Source organism: Sus scrofa, chromosome 12 (assembly GCF_000003025.6).
Source record: "Sus scrofa isolate TJ Tabasco breed Duroc chromosome 12, Sscrofa11.1, whole genome shotgun sequence".
NCBI lineage: Eukaryota > Metazoa > Chordata > Mammalia > Artiodactyla > Suidae > Sus > Sus scrofa.
This window is the reverse complement of record NC_010454.4, coordinates 60,116,752-60,139,963: the sequence shown is the minus strand read 5'-3', so window position 1 is coordinate 60,139,963 and position 23,212 is coordinate 60,116,752. Positions and strand designations below refer to the sequence as shown.

The 23,212-nt window shown below is 63.3% G+C and overlaps 2 protein-coding genes across 4 annotated transcripts; both read left to right on the top strand.

The window, feature by feature from the left end:
• Positions 3,073 to 7,515, top strand: LOC110255907. Its single transcript, XM_021066319.1, has 4 exons — positions 3,073 to 3,104; positions 4,206 to 4,303; positions 4,858 to 6,135; positions 6,903 to 7,515. The coding sequence occupies exons 1-3, from the start codon at positions 3,073 to 3,075 to the stop codon at positions 6,006 to 6,008; spliced, it is 1,281 nt and encodes a 426-aa protein (XP_020921978.1). The 3' UTR covers positions 6,009 to 6,135; positions 6,903 to 7,515.
• RNF112 (ring finger protein 112) lies at positions 15,893 to 22,512 on the top strand. Of its 3 annotated transcripts, XM_021067942.1 has the most exons (15): positions 15,893 to 16,333; positions 17,243 to 17,454; positions 17,632 to 17,672; positions 18,230 to 18,512; positions 18,607 to 18,813; positions 18,913 to 19,041; positions 19,158 to 19,262; positions 19,644 to 19,694; positions 19,947 to 20,003; positions 20,082 to 20,156; positions 20,250 to 20,367; positions 20,521 to 20,687; positions 20,763 to 20,816; positions 20,938 to 21,012; positions 21,166 to 22,503. In XM_021067942.1, the coding sequence occupies exons 2-15, from the start codon at positions 17,401 to 17,403 to the stop codon at positions 21,634 to 21,636; spliced, it is 1,887 nt and encodes a 628-aa protein (XP_020923601.1). In that variant the 5' UTR covers positions 15,893 to 16,333; positions 17,243 to 17,400; the 3' UTR covers positions 21,637 to 22,503. The 3 variants fall into 3 exon arrangements, with proteins under 3 accessions (XP_020923601.1, XP_020923603.1, XP_020923602.1); XM_021067944.1 differs by lacking the exon at positions 15,893 to 16,333 and having other exon boundaries at positions 17,089 to 17,454; positions 18,610 to 18,813; positions 21,166 to 22,512; XM_021067943.1 differs by lacking the exon at positions 15,893 to 16,333 and having other exon boundaries at positions 17,091 to 17,454; positions 21,166 to 22,512.

The window sequence follows — 23,212 nt, the reverse complement described above, 5'->3', positions numbered from 1 at the left end:
CTTGGCTGCGGGAGCCATGTTTGCCTTCCTCTCGAAACCCTTCCTTCCCTTCGTCCTGAGAAGAACGGTCCTGATCTTGGGGAGGCGTTTGGCCAAGAAGATGCAGATGTGGAAAGGCAGCAGCTGCTCGCTCTCCCTGCCCTCCGTCCTGTCGCTGGGCTTGATGGCTGGCGCTCCGGCCGCAACCTTGGACCGTGAGGATGAGGCCCCTTCAGGGCGGCGGCGGGGTGGGGGCGGTGATCAGGGGGGAGGAGCTGGGTCCCCTGGACTTCGTGAGCGGATCCAGAACCTGCTCCGGACTGCCCTTCTCGGGGCCTCTCCTGCAGCAGAAAAAGAAACCTCTATCTAGTTTAAGCCTCTGTTGTTTTTTCTGCTACACACACACAGCTGAATCTAATCCTAAGACAGCTCTCTTTTCAGCCAATGCCAGCTAATTTTAGCCCAGGCTACAGAAGGGAAAATAAGGAAAAATCAGCCATCTGAACAAATAATAACATACGTCCTGAGTCAAGTATCAAAGTCGTTGGCTGAATACAACTAAGAAACACGGGAACCCACCCAAGCCAATCAGAAAAACCCCAAAAACAAAAAAGAAAGGGAAAGAGAGAATTGAGCAAGACGGTAGCAGTCATGTTTGGCCCATTCGTTTTTTCCTAAAACCTGAGCGTGTGCGCGTGTGCAGAGCAGGCACGCTGCTTTTGGGATGTGGTTGGGGGTTTGTTTAATGCTTTCGGGGAAGAAATACGGGCACAGGTACCGGGAGTCCGCTCTCCCTCTGAAGCTACGGCCTGAAGGCGACCCTCGGACGTAAGAACAGCAGCGAGGGGCAGTCAGTGGACGTGTTTCTGGCTGCCCAGCATGGGCATTTCTTCCTGTGTTTGGGAGTCCCCTGCCTGGAATGGGGGTGCAGTTGGTTGCTCGAGCTGATCTAGCGCACTGCTGAGGGCTCCACTTTGGAAGGCGCTGACTTGAGCAGGAGCGGGAGGAACCTGTCCTCGGGGTGGCGGTCACCCCGGGGGCCCCAGCATCCTGGGTCTCTGGCCGCTTGGTGGTGGCTTTGCAAGCGAGATGCTGAGTCCCGTGGGCGCTGCCTGGGCTGCGAGCCCTGAGCCTGGTGTGCTCTGCAGGTGGTTGTGAGTCTGAGAGACCCCACCTGCTGCGTGTGCCTGGGAGACCCGGGTGGGCAGGAGTGAGGGGCTCGTGGGGGACAGGCTGTCAGGGTGCTGCTGCCCACTGGACGGGCCCGAGGTGTCGTCTGCTGAGGAGCCCCATTCCAGGAGATGGGGCTCCCCTCCCAGGGCCTTCCTGGGGTCAGGTGCCACCCCTTGGCGCTGGCCTCTGCACGCCCCCTTTCTCTGTCCTGTGCCATGCCAAGGGCGACGCGGTTCCCACGGTCTCTGGCTCCCGGCTGGACTTGGCCCATGGGAGGCCCTGGCAGGACAAGGGGACGAGAGGTTGGGGTGTTTCTCGCTGGCCTGTCCTGCCCAGGCCTGCGGTTGTGGTAATGGCTGTGCCCCCTCCTCACCCCCGGTGACAGCTCCTGCCGTAACCCCCCTCCCCAATCACCTGTCCCCTGTCCCTTCCCTGCAGCCTCGGTGGCCCTAGGAGTGGTTTCCTTAAGGCCCACACCCAGGTGACGGGGCCATCACGAAATGCCTTTAAAAACAGAACAGCTGAGGCTGCCTTTGTTTCCTGCCAGGACCCTGCTTGACCCACAGCCTTCTTGGGTTTTGCCTAAAAGCCCAGCAGCCTTGGACTGACTCGAGCACAGCTCCGGACAGGGCCCCGCGGTCTCCCGCAGAGACTGGGTCTTCTCGTGGGACTTGCCACCTTCGGCCCAAGGAGGCGAGAGGGGGGAAGGGGAGGGGGAGGCAAGGGGGTGCGGGGGAGCCGGGCTGCCTTTTTGGGAAGCAGGGAGTCTGGCTGAGCCGCTGAAACCAGGCCCCTCCTCTGGGGCTGCTGCTGCCACGGGAGGGAGGGCAGTGGGGGTGATGGCAGCGGGCAGAGGCCAGGGCCCTGGTGGTCCTTGCAGGACAAGGACGTGATGTCCCTCGGGGTCCCGGAGGTGGCGTCAGCCCCCCACCCTGGAACCCCTCTAACTTACCTCCCTCAAGGCGCTGACTCCAGATGGTCACATTCAGAGGTCCTGGGGTCAGGGCTTGGGCGTGACTTTCAGGGCGCACGAGCCAGCCCATAAGCCCTGCGTGGGCAGCAGTGGACGGACACACAGCCCCAGCCTTCTGGAGCCAGAGAAGGTGACAGGGGTGGGGACAGCAGGGTGAACGTGGGCGGGAGGGGCGGCCACATGGGGGAGGTGACAAGGGCCTCCGGCGTGGGGTCCCGTCCCTCAGTCCCGTGTTTGTCTTCCTGGAAGGGAGGAAGTTGGGAGGGATTTGGGGGCCCCCTTTCTGGGTTGGGGGCAAGTTCAGTGGCTGGAGCTCCGAGTGTGGCCAAGAGAACCTGCGTCGTGTGTGGGGCCGTCGATGCGGGGCTCAGACCAGGGAAGCTGCGCCGAGTCCTCTGGGGTTGGAGGGTCGGGGCTTCGCGCCACTGGCGTTCATAGTTTTATTTCTGCATTTGAACTGCGCGGACGCACGGAACGGGGGAGAAAACTCAAATGGAAGTTTGGGGGTTTGTTCTAAATCGAATCACCGCGGCACATCTTGGGGCAAAGGATGCTTGAGGGCCCTCGCGCTGCAGGCAGTGCCCGCCCTGGTGTCCGAGTCCTCGCATTTCGTCGTGTGGCCACTTGGTGGCCCTTCCATGTGGGAGCCTGCGTCTTCCTCCGGAGACCGTTCTTAGCTGTTTCCTTCCGTCTGGCTTCTCTCTTTTCTTCCTGGTGTTTGTTTGTTTGTTTGTTTTTTTAATTTTACGACCACACCTGCAGCATATGGAAGGTCTCAGGCCAGGGACTGAATCCGAGCCGCAGCTGCAGCAACATCGGATCCTCAACCTGCTGCACCGAGTTCCCATCGTGGCTCAGCACTTAACGAATCTGACTAGCATCCATGAGGATGTGGGTTCGATCCCTGGCCTCACTAGGGGGTTAATGATCCGGCATTGCCATGAGCTATGTTGTGGGTCGAAGACCCGGCTGAGATCTGGTATTGCTGTGGCTGTGGTGTAGGCTGGTGACTACAGCTCCAATTCGGCTCCTAGTCTGGGAACCTCCATATGCCGTGGGAGCGGCCCTAAAAAGCAAAAAAAAAAAAAAAAAAAAAAAAAGACTAAAATCCCACCGCACCAGGCCAGAGTTGAACCCACACCTCCGCAGCGACCAGAGCTGCTGCAGTTGGGTCCTTAACCCACTTTGCCACGGTGGAACTCCTCTCTCTGATGATTTTATTGGTTGGGTACCAGGCGACCCAAATAAATTCATCCTTACTTGTTCTTATCTTTTCTCTAACTTTTCATTTCTGTTTTTCATTCTAATTTCTGTGCACTCTTAATGTCCAGCTCTCCTACTGACCTAAAAAATTTAGCAATCAGGAGTTCCCGTTGTGGCTCAGTGGTTAACGAATCTGACTAGGAACCATGAGGTTGCGGGTTCGATCCCTGGCCTTGCTCACTGGGTAAAGGATCCGGTGTTGCCGTGAGCTGTGGTGTAGACCAGCAGCTACAGCTCCGATTCGACCCCTGGCCTGGGAACCTCCATATGCCACGGGTGCAGCCCTAGAAAAGGCAAAAAGACAAAAAAAAAAAAAAAAAATTAGCAATCATAGTATTTTTATTTTCCAGTTCTTCCCTGTTTTGATGATAACTTTTTTTTTTGCCACCTGCGGCACACGGAGGTTCCCATGCCAGGGATCAAACCAGCACCACACCCATTGCAGAGGCCATTGCAGTGACAAACAGGTCCTTAGCCCACTGTGCCACAAGGGAACTCTCTTGTTTTGATGATTTATTGGGGGTGTTACCGAACTGAACTCAGGTCTGCTTGCCCGCTGTGTGGCAAAGCCTGTCCGCGGGCTCCGGGTGGTGCAAAGGGCGGGACATTGTGAGTTGCAGGCCCAGCAAGGAGACTGGGCAGCTCGTGCTCACGAGGCCTGACCCCCCCCTCCCCCCAGGGCTCCCAGGGGAGGGTCTGTAAAGGCCACCCTCGGGCTGAGGGTCGCAGGGGCCTGACCCGCCTGGGCCCCGCTCTCTGACTGGCTGGAGGGAGCAGGGTGGTGTCTGCAGACTCCGTCATCGCCCTGGGGTCCCAGCCCGTCTGGGGTCTGCGTGCTGGAGGTCAGCCTGCAGTTCCTGCGCCTCCCCTGGTGGGCGTCTCAGTGCCCGCAGGACAGCTCGCAGCCGGGCTCGGGTCCGGTCTGCAGCCCACAGCGGGGAACTAGAGATCCTGCCTCCGTCTTCGGGCCAAACTTGTGTTCTTCGGCCTCGCTTTTTCCCCTTTGTTTCTGCATCTTCTCACTCCTGTGATTAAATTTCTTCTTTGGAGGTCAGGCCAGGCTGAGGAGGCCAAAGGTTTTCTGCAGACGCGAGGCGGCTGGGGGACACGGGTGGGGCGTGTCCGTCCTGGGAAGGCCCCATAGGGTCCTGCTTGGTTACAGAGGTGTAATTTACAAGCTGTCAAGCCCACCCCCTGTGAGCACACAGTTCAACAATTATCCCTTAAAAAAAAAAAGACGTGGTTTTTCCGAGCACTTTTGGGTTCCCAGCAAAACTGAGAGAGAAGGGACAGAGCCCTCCTGCCATCCTCTGCCCTGACCTGGCACGGCCTCCGCCAACGGCGCCCCCCAGAGGGGACATCTGCTGCATGTCTGTGAACCTGTAATCGCCCAGACTCACCGCCGACGGCAGGTCAGGCGGCTCGTGCAAAGGCCCTGAGTCGGGAGGTGCCCTGTGTTTGAGCGGCAGGGTGTCAGCTGGCTGGCCGGGCTGCGAGGACACATGGGGACACAGGAGAGGCTAGAGGAGGCGGGGCAGGTCCTTCGGGGCCTCGTAGATGCCGGAAGGACGTCCTCGGCTTGTGTGTAAACAGCGGGAGGCGGGGGTGGGGGGGTGCTGTGACCGGTGCCAGGACCGGGCCTCATTGTCCTGAGGTGGAGCTGAGAGCCTGTTCTTTTTCCTGCGAAGGGAGCTGCTCCCTAAAAAGAGAGCCTCCGTGGGGGAGGAGGACCTCGCTTCACGCCCCTCCCTCCCCTCCCCCCCCACTGCGTTGTGGGGGGAGCGCAGGGCAGGCACCCTGCCAGCACCCAGCAGACTGGGGCTGGGCAAGGGTGGGGAGGGCCTGTGGGTTCCCCAGGGCCCAGCTCTCCCGGATCCAGCAGTGGCCTTGCCAGAGGGTGTCCCGTGACCTCCCAGGTCTGTCCTGGCTGGCCGAGGGTCATCTTGGCTCTTGCGGGGGGGTGGGGGTGCCCTCTGATCCTGGCAAGCTGAAGGCTGGTGTGGGGAGGGGTGGGCTGGGCCCGGCCCGCCCTGGCGTTTCTAGTGAGGCAGAATCCAGGACCAAGGTGCACCAGCCGGTGGAGGGGGTTTCTTTTTATCTTGCGGGGGCTGCAGCTCAGCGAGCTCCCCCTGGGCCACGCTGCTGTGTCACCTCCTGGGTCAGGAGGCAGGAGGCTCCCAGCGCTGGAGGGCCCAGCCCAGCGCGAGGGAGACGCTGTCTGCCTGCGGCAGCTCCGCTTCTTCCTGAGCTTCCCAGAACCGGAACCAGTCATCGCTCAGCCCCAAAGCTTCTCGCGTTTTTATGGTTCCGTGGAGTCGCTCTCAGTGTCACCTGGAGGCTCCTGAGGGTCTCCCAGGCCCTTTCCCGCCACTGCCTGAGCTTGCAGAAGCGTTTTCACAGCCACCGTGGTGTGTCATTTGTGCCCCCTGCCCCCGGCCACAGGCTGAACAGAGACACAGGCCCCCAAGCCCTCCTCCTCCCTGTTCTCTGTGCTGGGAAATCCTTTTTTTTCCCTTATGAGGGCCACACCTTCGGCATATGGAGGTTCCCAGGGGAGGGGTTGAATTGGAGCCGAAGCTGCCGGCCTACGCCACCGTTCACAGCGACGCCGGATCCTTAACCCACTGAACGGGGCCGGGGATCAAACCCGCATCCTCATGGTTGCCAGTCGGATTCGTCTCCCCTGCGGCCCATCGGGAACTCCTGACGTTCGGTCATTTTTAGGGAGACGTTGTTTCTGTGAGCAGGTGTGTTGTTGTTGTTTTCAGTGAACTGCTAAGTACACGTGTTGGGGTGTCAGTTTTCCTTTCGGACAGTGGACGGGCCGTGGGCTCCCCGGGGGGCCCGTGCGTGTCCTTCCCGCTGGCCTGTGGTGGGCATTCGGCTTGTTTCCAGCCTGGCCATTGTGGATGAGACTGCTGTGGACGTGTCTTCATGGACAAAGCCTGGCTCCCCTGGCATGTGCTGGGAGGTGGCCGCACTCACTGAGGGGGGGCGGTGGGGAGAGGCGGCTGCCACCGTCCCCAGCGCTTGTGCTGCTCACGTCAACGGTGTCCTGGGAGCGTGGCCCTGATGCCCCTGGGTTTGGTGGCTGTGCTGAGTCCGGCACTGGCAGACAGCGGCTCCTCCGCAGGGTCACTCTGGCGTCCCACCAACGTGCACAGTGGGTGGCCTTCCGCGCAGGCGCAGCGTGTACCCCCGGGGGGCTGTGAGCCGGGCGAGCAAGGGGACCCGCCCCCTGGGGAGCCCAGGAGGTCCGAGCAGACACCTGAGGATGCTGGAAGCTCCAGAGAGCAGGCTGGACGGATGGCAGGGGGCGCAGGGACGGCCGCGGGGCCTCTGTGGGCTGAGCTGGCTGAGGCTGAGGTGTGGGTGAGGAGGTGGGGGCTGGGGGACGCGTGGTGGCGGGGGGCAGGCCGTGTCAGAGTCTGACTGCCCTCTGGGTGACAGAAACCTGTCCAGTTTCCAGCAGAAGGGGACACCTGTCTTTTAGATGTTTATTTTTCCTTTTCAGCTGAGACCTGGTCTTGAGAAGGTCGTAGATGCACGTGCAGTTGTGCAAACGGACAGAGGGAGCCAGGGCGCCTCACACCCGGGTCCCCCCGTGGACTCCTCGGAAAATGGTCCTTCGTTTCCACAAGCGGGAGAGCGCCGGATGCCGGGCGTTGCCAGGACCGCTGGGTCCTTGTGTGGCCCCTTTACGGCCACACTCACGTCCCTCGCCCGACACCCTCCTCAACCCTCCAGCCGCCACCGGTCGCTCTCCATTCCTGCCCCTCGTCGCTTCAAGAATGCCGCGTAAATGACTCATACAACACACTGCAGCCCTGCGGACCTGGCTGTTTCAAACCTGAGTTTCCGTCGGTTCTCGGGGGTTGCTGTGCGTCAGGAGGCCCTCCCGTTATTGCCGGGCGGCCTCCCCAGGTGGACCTGTGCTTTGTTCAGCCGGGTCGTTTCCAGCGTTCTGCTGTGTCCTGTTCCGAACACTCGTGCGCAGGAGAAACGCCGCCCAGGGACGCGATGGCTGGGTGCTGTTGAGATGCATGCTTCGGTTTTTTTTGCCTTTTTGCCTTTGCTAGGGCCGCACCCCGTGGCACATGGAGCTTCCCAGACGAGGGGTCTAATCGGAGCTCTAGCCACTGGCCTACACCACAGCCACACAGGATCCGAGCCATGTCTGCGACCTACCGCACAGCTCACAGCAATGCTGGATCCTTGACCCACTGAGCGAGGCCAGGGATCGAACCTGCAACCTCCTGGTTCCTAGTCGGATTCATTAGCCACTGAGCCACGACGGGAACTCCGCCTGTTTCATTTGTGACGAGGGTGCCGGCTCGTTCTCCAGCGTGGTCGGCCGCCCGCTGTGGGCGAGTGGTCCCGTGTCTGCGCATCTGTGCCAACATTCGATCGTGCCATTGCTTTGTACTTGAACCCTTCTGATGGACCCGTGGGGGTGGCTCCTTGTGCTTCCAGGGTTCCTAACAGCCGATAACGTGGAAGGTGTTTTCACGGGCTCCCGTGCCAGCCGTGCGTCTTTCGCAGGCAGACGTCTGTGCTGGTGGCTTTTGCTCACGTTGGGATTGCGGCGTCTGCTCTTTGGCCGCCGAGGTCTGGGAGGTCACTCTGCGTCTAGACAGCAGGCCTCAGTCAGATCCGGGTGGGCAGATAGATGGTCCAGTCTGTGACTAGCCTTTCCACCCTCTCGGCAGGGTTGGTCTTTCATAAAGCAAGCACTTGCCATTTTGACGGAGTCTGACTCAGCCCTTTCTTTACAGATTGTGCTCTTGGTGTCCTGTCTGACAACTTTGCGGCTATTTCTCGGTCCCAGTGACATTCTCCTATTCTTTTTTCTTTTCATTTTGCCCCCACGGCATAGGGAGGTTCCCAGGCCAGGAATCGAATCTGAGCCGGAGCTGCAACTTAAACTGCAGCTGCAGCAACGCCAGGTCCGTGACCCACTGCACCGGGCCGGGGATTGAACCTGCACCTCCACAGCGACCCGAGTCACTGCAGAGACAATGCTGGACCCTTGAGTGGCTGTACCACAGTGGGAACTCCTCTCCTCTCGTTTTCCTAAAGGTGTAACAATTTTGCATTACGGCTGATGATCCATGTTGAGTTACTTTTGAATGAAGTGTGGGGCTTAGGTCTAAGGTTTGGTTTGGTTTTGCCAATAGATAGACCCCATCGCTCCAGCATCATGTGTTGAATTATTTGCGTACCTTTGTAAAAAAGTCAGTTGGCTGTATCTGTGTTTCTTTTTTTTTTTAATTAATTAATTAATTAATTAATTTATTTATTTTTGTTGTTGTTGTTGTTGTTGCTATTTCTTGGGCCGCTCCCGCGGCATGTGGAGGTTCCCAGGCTAGGGGTTGAATCGGAGCTGTAGCCACCGGCCTACGCCAGAGCCACAGCAACGTGGGATCCGAGCCGCGTCTGCAACCTACACCACAGCTCACGGCAACGCCGGATCGTTAACCCGCTGAGCAAGGGCAGGGACCGAACCCGCAACCTCATGGTTCCTAGTCGGATTCGTTAACCACTGCGCCACGACGGGAACTCCTGTATCTGTGTTTCTTTTGGATACATTTGTGCTCAATGCAACAGAGAGAGAAATGTATTTATATTACATGTATTTATATTTCTCCCTATCTATTCTATTGACCTGTGTGTCTATCTGCCTGCCAATACCCCAGTCATTTTTTTTCGTCTTTTTGCCATTTCTTGGGCTGCACCCATGACATATGGAGGTTCCCAGGCTAGGGGTCGAATTGGAGCTGTAGCCACCGGCCTACGCCAGAGCCACAGCCACGCGGGATCCAAGCTGCGTCTGCAACCTACACCACAGCTCACGGCAAAGCCGGATCCTTAGCCCAGTGGGCAAGGCCAGGGATCGAACCCACAACCTCATGGTTCCTAGTCGGATTCGTTAACCACTGCGCCACGACAGGAACTCCCACACAGTCTTGATTACTATAATGATATAGTAAGTCTTTTTTTTAGGGCCGCACCCACGGCATATGGAGGTTCCCAGGCTAGGGGTCCAATCAGATCTACAGCTGCCAGCCTACACCATAGCCACAGCAATGCAGGATCCGAGCCACATCTGCAACCTACACCACAGCTCGCGGCAACACCGAGCGAGGCCAGGGATCAAACCTGCAACCTCATGGATTCCTTTCCACTGCGCCACGATGGAAACTCCTGTGTGTGTCTTAAAACTGGCCAAACGACTCTGTCTCTCTTTATTTTTCTTTTTCAAAATGGTTTTGACTCTGCTGGTTCCTCAGCCTCATGGATGCTAGTCCGGTGCGTTAACTGCTGAGCCACGACAGAAACACCTCTGTTCATTTCTCTTTGGTGCATCTTTTTCTTTCTGTCGTCAGCTCGGGGAATGCCTATTGTTTTATCCCAGCTACTGCGGATCCCACCCCCGGAGCCTTTGCTTTCGGTTTTTGTACGTTTCAGCCCTCCAGTGTCCACCTGGTTTCTCTTTACAGCCTTCGCTGAGGCGTCTCTGTTTCCATTAGCTCCTAGTGGGCTGCTGCTTGTTGAGGCCTCTTAGCGTGGCCGCCCAGCAGTCGGTGACCGCCTAGTTCAGCATCTCTGTTGTCTTGGCCTCTATTGACTGTTGTTTTCATTCGCTGAGAGGTCTTCCTGGTTCTCGACGAGGTGACACCTGGATGGTTTTGACGTCTCATCACATTATGTTGTAACTGTTTCGGTTTCTTTTTGTTCTTGTTTTTTGCTTTGTAGGGCCGCACCCACGACATATGGAAGTTCTCAGGCGAGGGGTCAAATCAGAGCGGCAGCTGCCAGCCTGCACCAGAGCCACAGCAATTAGGGATCTGAGCCGCGTCTGCGACCTACACCACAGCTCACGGCAACGCTGGATCCTTAACCCACTGAGCGAGGCCAGGGATCAAACCCGCCTCCTCATGGATACTAGTCGGATTCGTTACCCCTGAGCCACAATGGGAACGCCTGTAAGACACTGTTTAAACCTGCCTTGGCACTTTCTCTGGCGCCCCCTGGCAGGGGAAGTGTGCTGCCTGAGGATGCAGGTGCAGGTACCTGTCCAGGCTCCTCATGCCACCTGCCTGACACCCCAGGAGGGGCTGTGACGGCTGAGCGGGTTGAGTTTGGGCTTCCCGGGTGGCTTTCACTACTGCTTTGGGGTCAGGAGAGCGCTGGTCACTGGAGGGAAAGTCCAGGCGCCCTACTTGGCCTCTGCTGGCGTGGACGGGGTGGGGCTGCGTCCCTTCTGCAGTGTGTGGCTTGAGCGTCTGTTGTCTACAAGTTCCCGCCTTGCCAGGCTGTCCCTCCCCTGGTTTGTCGGCTAGGGAGACAGGCTTTTACCGGGGCTGCTTTTGTCAGTGTCCATGGGTGTTTGCAGGCTGCCCCTGGGCAGCTCCTGGTCTGGAACAGGCGAAAAGAACACCCAAGGCACAGAGTTCCCACTGTGGCGCCCCAGAATCAGCATCATCGCCTGGGGAGCTCTGGGGCGCAGGTTCAATCCCCAGCCCAGCACGGTGGGTTAAGGATACAGGGTTGCTGCAGCTTAGGTTGTAACTGGGGCTGGGGTCTGACCCCTGGTCACGGAGATCCATAGGCCGTGGGGTGGCCAAAAAAAAAAAAAGAAAGAAACTCCAGGGCACCCACCCCCGCCTGGCTCCTCGGGGCCCCAGCCCTCGCTCTCCTCTCTGCCTCTAGAGTCTTCTCTCACCTTCTGCCTGTGTCCAGGGCTTAGCGGTCCTCGCACAGGAACAGGAGAAGGCGCACCTTCTCCGCCCCCGTCCCCGCGCCTGGGAGTCACTCAGCCCAGCGCTGATGCGGTGCTGTGTGCCCCGGTGCCTGTGCCCGGCGGGTCCCCTGTCCCAGGAAGGACTCCCTTTGATTTCCTTTCTTTAAAACCCTGGCTGGCTGGGCAAGGAGGGTGGGTTGGCAGGAGGCCGGGGAGGGAGCGGCGGCCGCTGGCGGAGAGCAGAAGCACATTCCGGGCTTCGGATCCCGCCTTTGTGACCTCCGGGGTCAGCTGATCAGTGCCCGTGACCTCATCTCACTGCACGCTCGTTTGGTCAACAAACAGGCTGTGGTGGGTCTCAGGGGCCCGGCTGCTGCGCTCAGCCCGGCCCGGGGTTTGAGAGAGGCGGGCAAAGTGTGTGTGTGTGTGTGTGTGTGTGAGTGCGACAGACAGGGAGGGAGGCCGGCAGAAGCCAGGCTGCCTGCCTGTGCCCCGGGCAGCCTCAGTCTCCTCGTCTGTACAATGGAGCAGTGTCTCCCCTGTTTTCCTCCAGGTCAGGAGGACGCGGGATCCTGTTGGTTGAAGCCCTCAGCGTGCACTCACTCTCATCAGTGGATGAACGAGCTGATGGCACTTTCATCTGTGGGCGTCGGGCACGAGCCCCCCACCCCCGTACCCCTTCCTTAGGAGTCTCCTGGCTTTCTTTTCTTTTCCAGTCTTTTTGCCTTTTCTACAGCCGCTCCTGCAGCATGTGGAGGTTCCCAGGCGAGGGGTCGCATCGGAGCTGTCGTCGTGGCTTTCATTTGACGGAGAAGGGGTCAGGCCCTGGGACGGAGGCCTCAGGGTCCAGGCGGGGGGCGCAGCACCTGGGGAGGTGCGGACCCAATGAGGGGAGCCCAGGCTGGCATTTATGGAGCACCAGCTGCATGCAGGCTCTCCATAATAACCCTGCCCGGGGGGGAACTGTTGTCTTTGGTTTTACTGCTGGGAAACTGAGCGGGCGGGCGGGGCAGAATCAGTGTCTGAACCTGCCCAGTACCCTGCCGCTGGTCCGGTCCGCGCTGGGGGGTGGCCTGGGCCTGGGCCCACAGGCCACTGGAGGTCTGGATGCAGAGGCTGGGCGCGCAGGGCCCGGCTCCGTGCAGTCTGGCTGGCCGTGTCCACCTCGGAGGGCCTGGGGGACCGGGTCCAGCTGCACGTAATCTGCGGGGGGCCGTTTGCTCCTCAGGGGCCAGCTGGCCGCGTCCCTCGCATCCTGGCCACCCGCCCGATGCTCCAGACCCGTGGGGGCTGGGAGTCCCAGTAGGGTGGCGTGGGGGAGGGCCTGGAGCCCGGACAGCCGCGCATGAGGGTGGGTCGGCTGGCAGCCAGGGACTCCCAGCCAGTGTGAACCCCAGAATGGTGCTCGGGGGTCTTCGGGCATCCTTGATGTCACCTCCTGCTGCCCCCACAGCAACCCGTGCCCCCAGCCTGTGCATCCAAGCTCCGCAGCCCAGCCTCCTGCCCCCAGGTCGGAGTGTTGGCTCCTGTGCAGGCGCGTCCAGCTTCTGCGTGAGGACCCGTGACCCACTCAGCCTCCTGGTCGGCGGCGCGGGCTGTGAGGGTGAGGAGGTGGGTCTCTCCCCCGTGCCCCCTCCCCCCCAGCCCCACCGACGGGCCCCCTGCCCCTGCCAGGGCAGCTCCCAGATGTACCCCAAAAAGCCCAGTCTTGTCACCCCGCCCTTTTATGTCTGGGCCTGGTGTTCTCAGCCTGACCCCAGGACCCTCCGCGCTCCTCTCCTCGCCGTCACGCGCTCGCGGGCCACTCGGGCCCCGTTCTGGGCTCAGTGTGCGCCCTCAAAATTCATGCATTGCAGCCCTAACCCCGCGACCTCAGAGCAGGACTGTCTTTGGAGGCAGAGCCTTTAAGTAGGTCACCGCGCCAGAATGGGGTCACTGGGCTGGCCCTGGTCCAGAGCCTGGGTCCTCCTGAGAAGAGCAGGCGGGGACGCAGACGTGCACAGAGGGACGGCCATGCAAGGACACGGAGGAGGCGGACGTCTGCACGCCAAGGGGGGCCTCGGGAGACCCCAAGCTGGCCGGCGCCTTCATCTCCGATCCCAGCCTCCAGGACGTGGGAAATATGGGTCTGTGGTTTAAGCCGCCCGTCTGGGTCCCGGGCGGGGGCGACAGTCTCCTCCAGGGCCTGGGACAGGCCCCTAGCCCAGGGCCTCACGTTCCGATCTCCGACTTTCGTTGCCAGCTGAATTCCTTTCTGTTTAAAGATCCATTGTAAACTCAGAGAACACGCGTCGCCTTCCAAGCCTGCTTGGCGGGGCCTCATTTATCCGCAGGCCAGAGCCTCTCAAACAGGGCGCTGGGCCTCCCTCTGCCTGCGGGCCGCGTCCCCCCTTCTTCTAAGGTCCCTGGGAGCCCTGTCCTCACAGGGCCTGCCCTGCCCAGGCCCGCGCACGAGGCGCCTCTGGTGCTGTTGCTGTGCCAGGAGGTCTGCCCACGGCGGGTGCCCCGTGTGTCTCGTATGTTCTGATCGGAAAGGCACTCAGCCTCGGTGGCAGGGGGCCGGTGCTGGGGGCCTCGTGGTCAACGACAGCTCCGCCCACGGGAGCCTGTGTCCGCAGTGTAACTATGTATTTATAGCTGGACACTCAGGATAAGTTCACGCTGCCTTCTCATGATCAGGAACCGTGTGTGCTTTGGGCGGCCTGACAGTCTGCGAAGCCCAGAGCCCCAGATCCAGAGACAACACCCAGCTTCGTCTTCATCGTGGGTGGCTGGAGCTGGCAAGGCTCAGGGTTGGCGTCGGGCGGGAGCGTGCAGCACAGCCGTCAGCGTTACAGCAGGACGCTGGCGACGCTCCGGACGCTGTCCCCTGAAGTCTGGCTTACAGACGAGCTTCGTGCCCAGAGGTGCCCGTGAGAAGCCGCCGGGAGCAGCGAGGTCCCCTCGAGTCTGTCCGTGTGGGCAAGGCGGTGGTTCAGGGATGCAGACCCTGTCACGTGCCTCCTGCTCAAGGTCACTTATGGTTCCTAGGGTCACGCGAGGGGAGTCTGGGATCTGCCCGGTGTCCGTCCGTGCTCTGTGTTCTGCTGACCACACCCCGGACCCTGGACCCTGGACCCTGGACCCTGGACCCTGGACCCTGCCTCACTCCCCTGACCCCAGCCTGGCCTGTGCACGTGCTGTCCTGGTGGCCGGCCCGTGCCCCCAGCTCCCTTCCGGCATGGCAGCCTCAGTGGCCCCAAGTCTGGGTGAGGGGCTTCCCTGGGTCCCAGCGTCCCCTGGGCTTCGGCGCCAGCAGTGACCACAACGAGGGCAGTGGTCTGTCTCCGTGTTTCGTGTCTGAGCCCAGCCTTGAGCTCCTGGGGCGGGGACCCCATCTGTGCCCTGTGGGCCTGGCAGCGTGCTCCGTGCTTGGTACGTAGGGAGCGTTTCCTAGATATCTGAGCACGGGGATGGGGAGAAAGGACGGAGAAGCTTCCTGAAGGGCGTCTGAGCCAGCCTGGGCCTGGGGGCTGCGGGGGACCCTCTGTCTGCACGGAGCCCACAGCGCGAGGGCGGCGAGGGGGCGCCATAGGCCTGGGCCTGCCCTCCTGGGCCTTGGCCTCCCCGCTGGAGGAGCTGGGCTGCCTCTGTCCGGGAATCAGCGGAGGCAGCTCTCGGCAAGACCTTGTGACCCTGGAGCGCTGAGCAAAGAGGAGAGGACTCCTGCTGTGAAAACGGGATGTGGGGGGTCGGGTCGGGGGGGGGGGGCTTTCCTCCTGCTGCCCGTGGGAAGTCCCTGGCGGCTGGCAGGAGAGGGGGTGCAGGGTTCCGGGCCCACACTGGCCTCTCCAGTGTCTGGACTGTGTCCCGCCCGGCGTGAAGCTCAGGGACCGGGCTCGGCGCCCCCCTCTGCTGGCCGCTCCCCACTGCCTCTGGTCACAGAGGCGGAAAGGACACACCCCTGGCCGGTGGCGGGAGGGCCACCGCCCTGGAGTGCGGCTTTCAGTCGCAGAGCCGTCTCAGGCCAGGGCGGGAGCCACCTCCACGGGAGGGGACTGGTGGCCCCTGGGGGGGACCATCCAGGAAGTGGAAGCCTGGTTTTCGCTCTGCAAGAGCAGGGCTTCCCCACCATACGAGGCCTCATCTTCATCTTTATTGGAAATAGACAGATGCCAGGCAGACAGGGCTGCTGTGGGGAGCAGGCCTCTCCCCCCAGCTCTGTTGTCCCTGGCCTGGCCCTTGTCCTTCCCCCCAAAGCAGCCTGACCCCTGGGGCCGGGTCTCTGATGCTCCCATGGGGGTCTGGCACGGACACACCTTGGTGAGGCTGGGTGGTCCCGGGCACGGAGGCAGCTGCGTCGGCCTGGGTGCCATACTCGGGGGCTGCTGCCTCTGCCTCCTGTCCGGAGGCTCTTCCTGATTTCAGTTTGAGTTTGTTTTATCAGCGAATTCTAGTGGGAAACAGAGCCTTCTCTGGGGATCTTGGGGCTCTGCAGGTTGCCTTCCCGGCTCCCACTCCTAGCCCCGGGCACCCCTCCATGCAGAGGTCTGAGCGTGGGCTCAAGCAGAACTGGGGACCGCCGAACTGTCGCTGGGCATTTTGGAGTGGGGCAGGGCAGGCCCAAACCCCTCCTTGGGACCCACATCTGCCCCCAGGCTCAATACGGTCCCAGCGGGAAGGTGGGTGCGGGTAGTGGGCCCGCGGGAAGGGGAGATTGGTTTTCAATCCAAATGCCCCCACCGGGGGTGCCTTGAGATGAGGGAACGGAGGCTCCGAGGGGACAGGGCGGCAGGCAACGTGCCCTGATGTGTCCAGCACCCAGGCCCCCCGGCCACCGTCTGCCAGGGGTGTGAGGCCACGTGACTCCCCTGCGGACGGAGCGCAGTGGACGCAGCCCTGCCCTCCCGACTCTACCACCAGCAAGGCTTTGCTGCCGACCAGTGGCTCGAGGCCTCTTGCTGCGTCTCTGCTCTGATTCAGTCCACAGAGGGGGTCCTCCGGTCCCTGGTTCGAAAGGCTGGGGTGAAGAAGACCCAGCCGGGGCAGCAGAGGGTCCCCGCCTGCCGTCTCAGGATAGGAACCCACCCCCACGCCTGCATCCCGGCTCAGGAAGAGCGCTCTTCATCCGGACAGGTGGCCTCCGTCTGCGGCTGTGACCCCTCCAGGAGCTGAGGGGCAGCCCCCGGCCCGGCTCACAGGCGCAGCTGCGAGGGAGCTAGGTCAGCCTGGGCCACGCCGAATCTGCCAGGGTCAGGTGCCTGGGCCCTCAGACCAGGTCCAGCAGGACAAGCGAGGCAGGGAGCTCCAAGCAGAGGCGGCCCCTGAGCTGGGCCTGCGAGGGTCTCCGGGGGATGGGGGGGCGGGCACTACAGGCAGAGGACTCCCTGAGCAAAGCGGTGGAGGTGGGGGAGGCAGGGCGGCTGACGGCAGTTCAGGCTGGTGGCCGCAGGCCGGGAACTGTGGGTTTTGAGCCGATGGTAGTAGGGAGCCATGGCAGGTGTTTGAGCAGCACGAGGTCGGCCGCGCTCAGGCGTCCATGCTGGCCGCACACGATGGGGGTGAACGGGAGGAGCCCAGGTGAGAGGCAGTCAGAAGGCCCAGGAGTAACCGCCAAAAGCTTGGACGATGGAAGCCCCCAGCAGAGGAAGACTCGGTCAGCCGAGGCTGCTGGGGGAGGAAGCGCGGGCCGAGTGCCGTGGGATGGCATCACAGTCCCTGTGCTTGGCAGCCGCGCAGGGCAGCGTCCGTTGTGGGAGGAAGGAGGCCCTCGAGACCCTGGGTCGGCGCCGGGTCCCACACCTCTGCCCTTTGCACCCCCTGCCCCAGGGCCCCGGAACAGCCCCCTGGGCCAGCAGGGGCAGTGCCAGCCTGCCTTGCGCGTCTGCCACGCACCCATATGGCTTCCCTCTCCATCCGTCCTCCCCCGCCCTGTCCTTATCTTTCCCTTCCGTCTCCATGGCGACTCACCACCTCGGCTTGCCTGCATCCCAGCCTCTGCCAGGGATTCTGAGCCTGGCGGTGTCCCTCCTCCTCGGAGCCCCGGTTCCCGCAGTCCTGTCTCCGCCCCTGGGGTGAGTCCAGAGGCAGCCTTGTCTTTCCCGACTGTCACTGTCACATCCATCTTCCAGCCCTGCCGAGTCGGCTCCTCCGGGGAGGACCACCCCCCCCAGCCTCCACCTGCCACAGCTCGGCCAGCCCTGCCAGGAGAAAAGCCCCCCTCCCGGCCCCCCAGGGCCTCTCGGCCTCCTCTCTCTGCTCCCAGACCCTCTCCCGCAGCCAGCCTCCCATGCCGAGGTCCGCCTTGTCTGTCATTTCCTTTTGTCACCGGCTTGGCAAACAGGCAAGTCTTTGGTCCTGAGATGGGGGAGGTGGGGGGGGCTGGGAAGGGGCCACCTGGGGGTGGGGGATGGGTCTGCGGAGGGGGAGGAGGGGCGAATGGAACCCAGGATGAAGAGAGAAGTCTGGATTCTCTTCTAAATAACGTTTTGGGGGTCCCCCCCACAATTTTCTCTCCAAGGAGAGAAAACGTAGCTTCATGGGCAATAGCAGCAACAGTTGGTAAGTGGCAGGGCCTGCGGGGTCGGGGGCCGGGCAGGAGCGCAGAGGCCTGCGGGGGTGGGGTGCCAAGCTGGCTCTGCCAGGCTGTGAGGGAGGGATGGGGGTCGGTGGGCACTGCAGGGAGGCTGGTTCCAGCTCAGAGCTGGAATCTTCCCAGAGTCGGAGCCATCTGTCCACCACGGAGGCCCCCACCCTCTCCTTCTGGTCCCACCGCCTGGCCTGTTTGAGCCGCCGCAGGGAGGTGGTAGAGGCTTCTCTGCTCCCTCGGGGTCTGGAGGAGTCGGTGCTCCTGGCCCCCCGCGCAGCCGGAGGCCGTGGGAGAGGATTACTGTGGGCATCTCCGGGCTCCGGGCAGGGCACTGCACCAGCTCCATTTTGTCTGGTGGGGAGGCAGGTGCTGCCAGCCGCCCCTCTTGGACCGCTGCAAAGGGGCTGGACGGGGCAGGACCTGCCCAAGACGGTCCCATCCGGGCTCTCCCCTCTGGGGCTCGCTCTCACGGCCTCGCCGGGGTCCCTGCACCCCGCATGCCGCTGTCCAACGGCCCGCCTGCCCCCAGGTCCCACAGGCCATTCCCCAAGTTGGAGCTGGGGCTGGGGTCCCGGCCCGCGGCACCCCGGGAGCTGCCCGCCTGCTCCATCTGCCTGGAGAGGCTGCGCGAGCCCGTGTCGCTGGACTGCGGCCACGACTTCTGCCCGCGGTGCTTCAGCACCCACCGTGTGCCCGGCGGGCCACCCTGCTGCCCCGAGTGCAAGAAGACGTGCAAGCAGAGGAAGGGCCTCCGGGGCCTGGGGGAGAGGATGAGGCTCCTGCCGCGGACGCCGCTGCCCGCTGCGCTGCAGGTGCCAGGGCGGGGATGGAGCGGGGGGACGCGCTCCAGACTGGGGGGCCCGCACCCGCAGCCCAGGTGCTCAGGAGCCCCCTCTCCGGGCCCAGGAGACCTGTGCTGTGAGGGCTGAGCCGCTGCTGCTGGTGCGCATCAACGCCTCTGGGGGCCTCATCCTGAGAATGGGGGCCATCAACCGCTGCCTGAAGCACCCCCTGGCCAGGGACACCCCGGTCTGCCTGCTGGCCGTCCTGGGGGAGCAGCACTCGGGAAAGAACTTCGTCCTCAACCACCTGCTCCGGGGCCTGCCTGGCCTGGTGAGGGCGGCCTGGGGGGCAGGAGGGGGTCCCAGCCTGGCCTGGGGAGGGCGCGGGGGCCGGATGGTCCAATGGCTGCTGTGTTTCTCTGCCCCGCAGGAGTCCGGCGAGGGCGGCTGGCCGAGGGGAGGGGGCTCCCTGCAGGGCTTCAGATGGGGGGCCACCAGCCTCTCCAGGGGCATCTGGATGTGGAGCCAGCCCTTCCTGCTGGGGAAGGAGGGGAAGAAGGTGAGGGGTCTGGGGAGGGCATTGAGCAGATGGACCAAAGGGCAGGGATCCGCAGGGATGCTGCGGGGGTGGGCGAGGCGGGCTGACCCCTCGGTTCGCACCCCGCCCCCACCCAGGTGGCCGTGTTCCTGGTGGACACGGGGGATGCCATGAGCCCCGAACTGAGCAGGGAAACACGGACCAGGCTGTGCGCGCTCACCTCCATGCTGAGCTCCTACCAGGTGAGGCCCGCCCAGCTCTCCACACCTGGCATCTCCGCCACCTGGCCCTCCGAGCGCCAGGACCCCCTGATCCCAGAGGCTTCTGGGTCTGCGGTCCTTGCGGGGCTGGGGGGCCCCCAGTCCGCGAAAGCGGGAACGTGGTAGGTCGTAAAGGCAGGTCAAGGTCCCTGGGGGCAGCTGAAGGTCTGTGCGCCCAGGCCCGGCCTGCCTTCCAGCCCTCACGGCCGGCCAGCCCTGCAGGCTCAGGGGCCCGGGCTGGTCCCTCGCGCGGACGGAGCCCCGCGGTCTGCCCGGGTCCCTCCTCGGCGGGGTCTTCCCAGCGCCTCTCTGCCTTCACAGACCCCCCCCCCACCCTCCCCGCCTTGTTCTCCTTGGTTCCAGATCCTCGCCGCCTCCCAGGAGCTGAAGGACACGGACCTGGAGTATCTGGAGGTGAGACCCCTGGTCCTGGGGCTGCCGCCTTGTCCCTGCAGTAACCGCGAGGCCAGGGCCTGGACCAGCCGGAATCAGGTGTCCTCTGGCTCAGGCCCAGGATTTCGAGACCTGGAGCAGGGTGGGGGTCGAAGGCAGAGGGGTGGACCTCCGGGTGGGGAGAGGTGGGAGGTTTTGGAGCTGGGAGCCCCAAGGGAGGGGAGGCAGGGTCCTTGGGGTGACCCAGCCGTGACCCTCTGTGCCCGTCCCCAGATGTTCGTCCGTGTGGCCGAGGTGATGGGCCGACATTATGGGATGGTGCCCATCCAGGTGAGATGCCCGTTTCTGGACTCGCCACCCCAGGCCCCGGCCCCCTGGCTGCTGGCATCAGCACCCCTTTTCTTACAGCACCTGGACCTCTTAGTGCGCGACTCCTCCCACCCCGGCAAGGCAGGGCAGGGACACGTGGGTGACATCATCCAGGTGAGGGAGGGGCCGGGCCGAGTGGGCGGGGCAGGGATTCAGGGGGGCCGGCGGGGTCCTGCAGAGCTCAGAGCGCTCTCTGCCCCCTCTCAGAAATCCTCCGGCAAGTACCCCAAAGTTCAGGAGCTGCTCCGAGGGCGGCGCGCCCGCTGTTACCTCCTTCCTGCCCCCGGGAGGCGGTGGGTGAGCAAAGGCCACGGAAGCCCCAGCGGTGAGTGTCCCCAGGGGCAAAGCCTCCCTCCCCCGCCCAGCCTGCCCTCCTCCCGGTGAACAGCCGGTGCCGCCCAGCCCACCACCCCTTCTCCTCCGAAAGCTGCTCCCGCTCCCCACCGCTCCCCCTCAGCAAGAGGACTCTCTTCCCCAGACACAGAGGACGACACGGGCCATCTCCGCGCCTACGTGGCCGATGTGCTGAGTGCGGCCCCCCAGCACGCCAAGAGCCGCTGCCAGGGCTACTGGAGCGAGGGGCGCCCCGTGGCCCGGGGGGACAGACGCCTGCTCACGGGGCAGCAGCTGGCTCAGGAAATCAAGGTGTGACAGCTCCCCGGAGCCCCAGGAGCCCCACTGGCCCCCGCGCCCTCTGACCCTCCGACGCTGTCTCTGCAGAACCTCTCGGGCTGGATGGGCAGGACGGGGCCCGGGTGCGCCTCTCCGGACGAGGTACGGGGCTGCGGGGAGGACGCACCGGGAGGAGGCGGGCGGGCACCTGGGATGGAGCCCGGGAACCGGCAGCGCCTGGCGGGGGTGAAGGAGGGAGGCAGCCGGGTTTTCCCGTGGACAGATGGCTGCTCAGCTGCACGACCTGCGGACCGTGGAAGCTGCTAAGAAGGAGTTCGAGGAGTACGTGCGGCAGCAGGTGAGCCAAGGGCCCAGGAGAGACCAGGGGTCTGGTGGGAGGGAGGCCGGGTGTCCAGCAGGTGGCAGCCCAGAGGTCCAGAGGGAGGGAGGCCAGGGGTCCAGAGCGCGGCTCCTGGGCTCTGGTCAGGGCCCCTTCTCTCCTCCGTCACAGGACGTGGCCACCAAACGCATATTCTCTGCGCTCCGGGTGCTGCCAGACACCATGCGGAACCTCCTGTCGGCCCAGAAGGACGCGCTCCTGGCCCAGCACGGGGCGGCCTTGCTGTGTGCGGGCCGGGAGCAGACCTTAGAGGCGCTGGAGGCCGAGCTGCAGGCCGAGGCCAAGGCCTTCATGGACTCCTACACCGTGCGCTTCTGCGGCCACCTGGCCGCCGTGGGCGGCGCCGTGGGTGCGGGGCTCATGGGCCTGGCCGGTGGCGTGGTGGGTGCGGGGATGGCCGCAGCGGCGCTGGCCGCGGAGGCGGGGATGGTGGCCGCTGGAGCTGCGGTGGGGGCCACGGGGGCGGCCGTGGTCGGGGGAGGCGTGGGTGCTGGGCTGGCGGCCACGGTGGGCTGCATGGAGAAGGAGGAGGACGAGCGGGTGCAGGAGGGGGACCGGGAGCCCCTGCTCCAGGAGGAGTGACCGCCCGGGAGCTCCAGGGAGGGGAGGGGGGACGTGGCGGAGGGCCCCCCCCCGAGTGCCCCTCCTCCCTGGCTGAACGCCCCGTCCAGACAGACAGACAGGCGGCCCTGCGAACCTGTGGAGGCCTCGGGCCGGAGGCAGCGTTGGGGCTGGGACAGCGTCTGGAGGCTTTCTGTCGCAGACGACTGCTAACCTGCCACAGTTCCCAGATGACCTGGGCCCTGGAGTCTCCCACCAGGAGCGTGGCCCCCTCCCCACCCTGGCTTTCTTCTGGGGTCATAGGGGGCTGAGCGGGTGCCGTCCTGCAAGTGTCTCCTCTCACAGATGGCAGCAGCCCTAGGATGGGTGAGCTCAGGTTCAAGGCCAGGGGGCGCTGAGGAGGGGCTGGGGCCAAACCAAAGAGTCCGGCTGAGGTGGACAGGGGCCGAACCCCTAGATCAGACTCTTTCCAAAGCAACCGCAGCGGGTCGGAGGGCCCCTCCTCCCCAGCCCCAGGGCGCCCGCACGTGCGCTGTGAACGGGTCCCTGTATGTGGGCCTCGTGGCTGTGCCCTCTGTCCAGCCTGGTCGGCGCCCGTGTTCTTGGAGGATGGCCGTCCCTGCAATGGGTCACATCCCAAAGACAAACGCCTGCCGTGGCACTCTGAGCTGCGCTGACAGCCCCGTAACAGGTCCTATGGAAGTCCCGCAGGGCACAGCGGAGGGGACACGGTCGCGGAACACACCCCCTGAACCCTCTGTCCGCGTTGGCAGGAGACCTGGGTGCACCCCCCCAGCCAACCTGAGCAGGACAGGGAAGTCCCACGGGGAGGACTTCTAGGCTATTAAGCAGCAAAGGGCGCATTAAATGAAAAATAAAATGTGTGTGTGAATGTCAGCTTCCCAGTAAGTTACTGCGCAGATTCCCAGACTCAGCCTCCACGGGGCTGCGGGCTGCGGGAGGAGGGCCCAGGCGCTCCGTGACGGCGACCTGTGGACGGCAAGGGGGACTGAAATTCCAGAGATCTGGGAGCTGAGGGCACGGCCATCTTCCCAGGCCTGTCCCCTAGGACCTGGGGTCCTCTCCCCTGGTCTCTCACGGTGAGTTTGCCACCTGGCATCTGGCTGGCAGCAGGAGAGGGCGGAGGAGGGGGAGTGGCTGCTGGAGCCTGAGGCAGGAGGAGCAAGGACCGCTCCCTTGGGCCAGCCAGCCAGGCACGTCCCTGCTGCTCCGCTCCCAGCCCCCACCTCAGAATTATAGCAGCTGTGGCTGCATCCAAACCCTGCATTTGACAGACACCAGCCCGCGGAGGGGGAGTCCCAGCTGATGCCCCCAGGCTGGCCGATGGCAGAAGCCAGGGAGCTCTGAACTCCTGATCCCTGAGCAGCCCTTCCCTGCAGAGGGTCAGCTGCGCTGAAACGGAGATGCTCCACCTGCCAGGTCCAGCTTGGCGAAGCAGTGTGGGGGCAGGGGTGTGGGGCTGCCATCAGCCGGCCGGGGACAGCATAAGAGGCCCCAGAGCTGGGCTGGCCGTGGCTCTAACTTCTGGGGTTGGGGCCCAAGCTCTGTGCTTGTCGAGAAATGTTTTCTAGAAGCA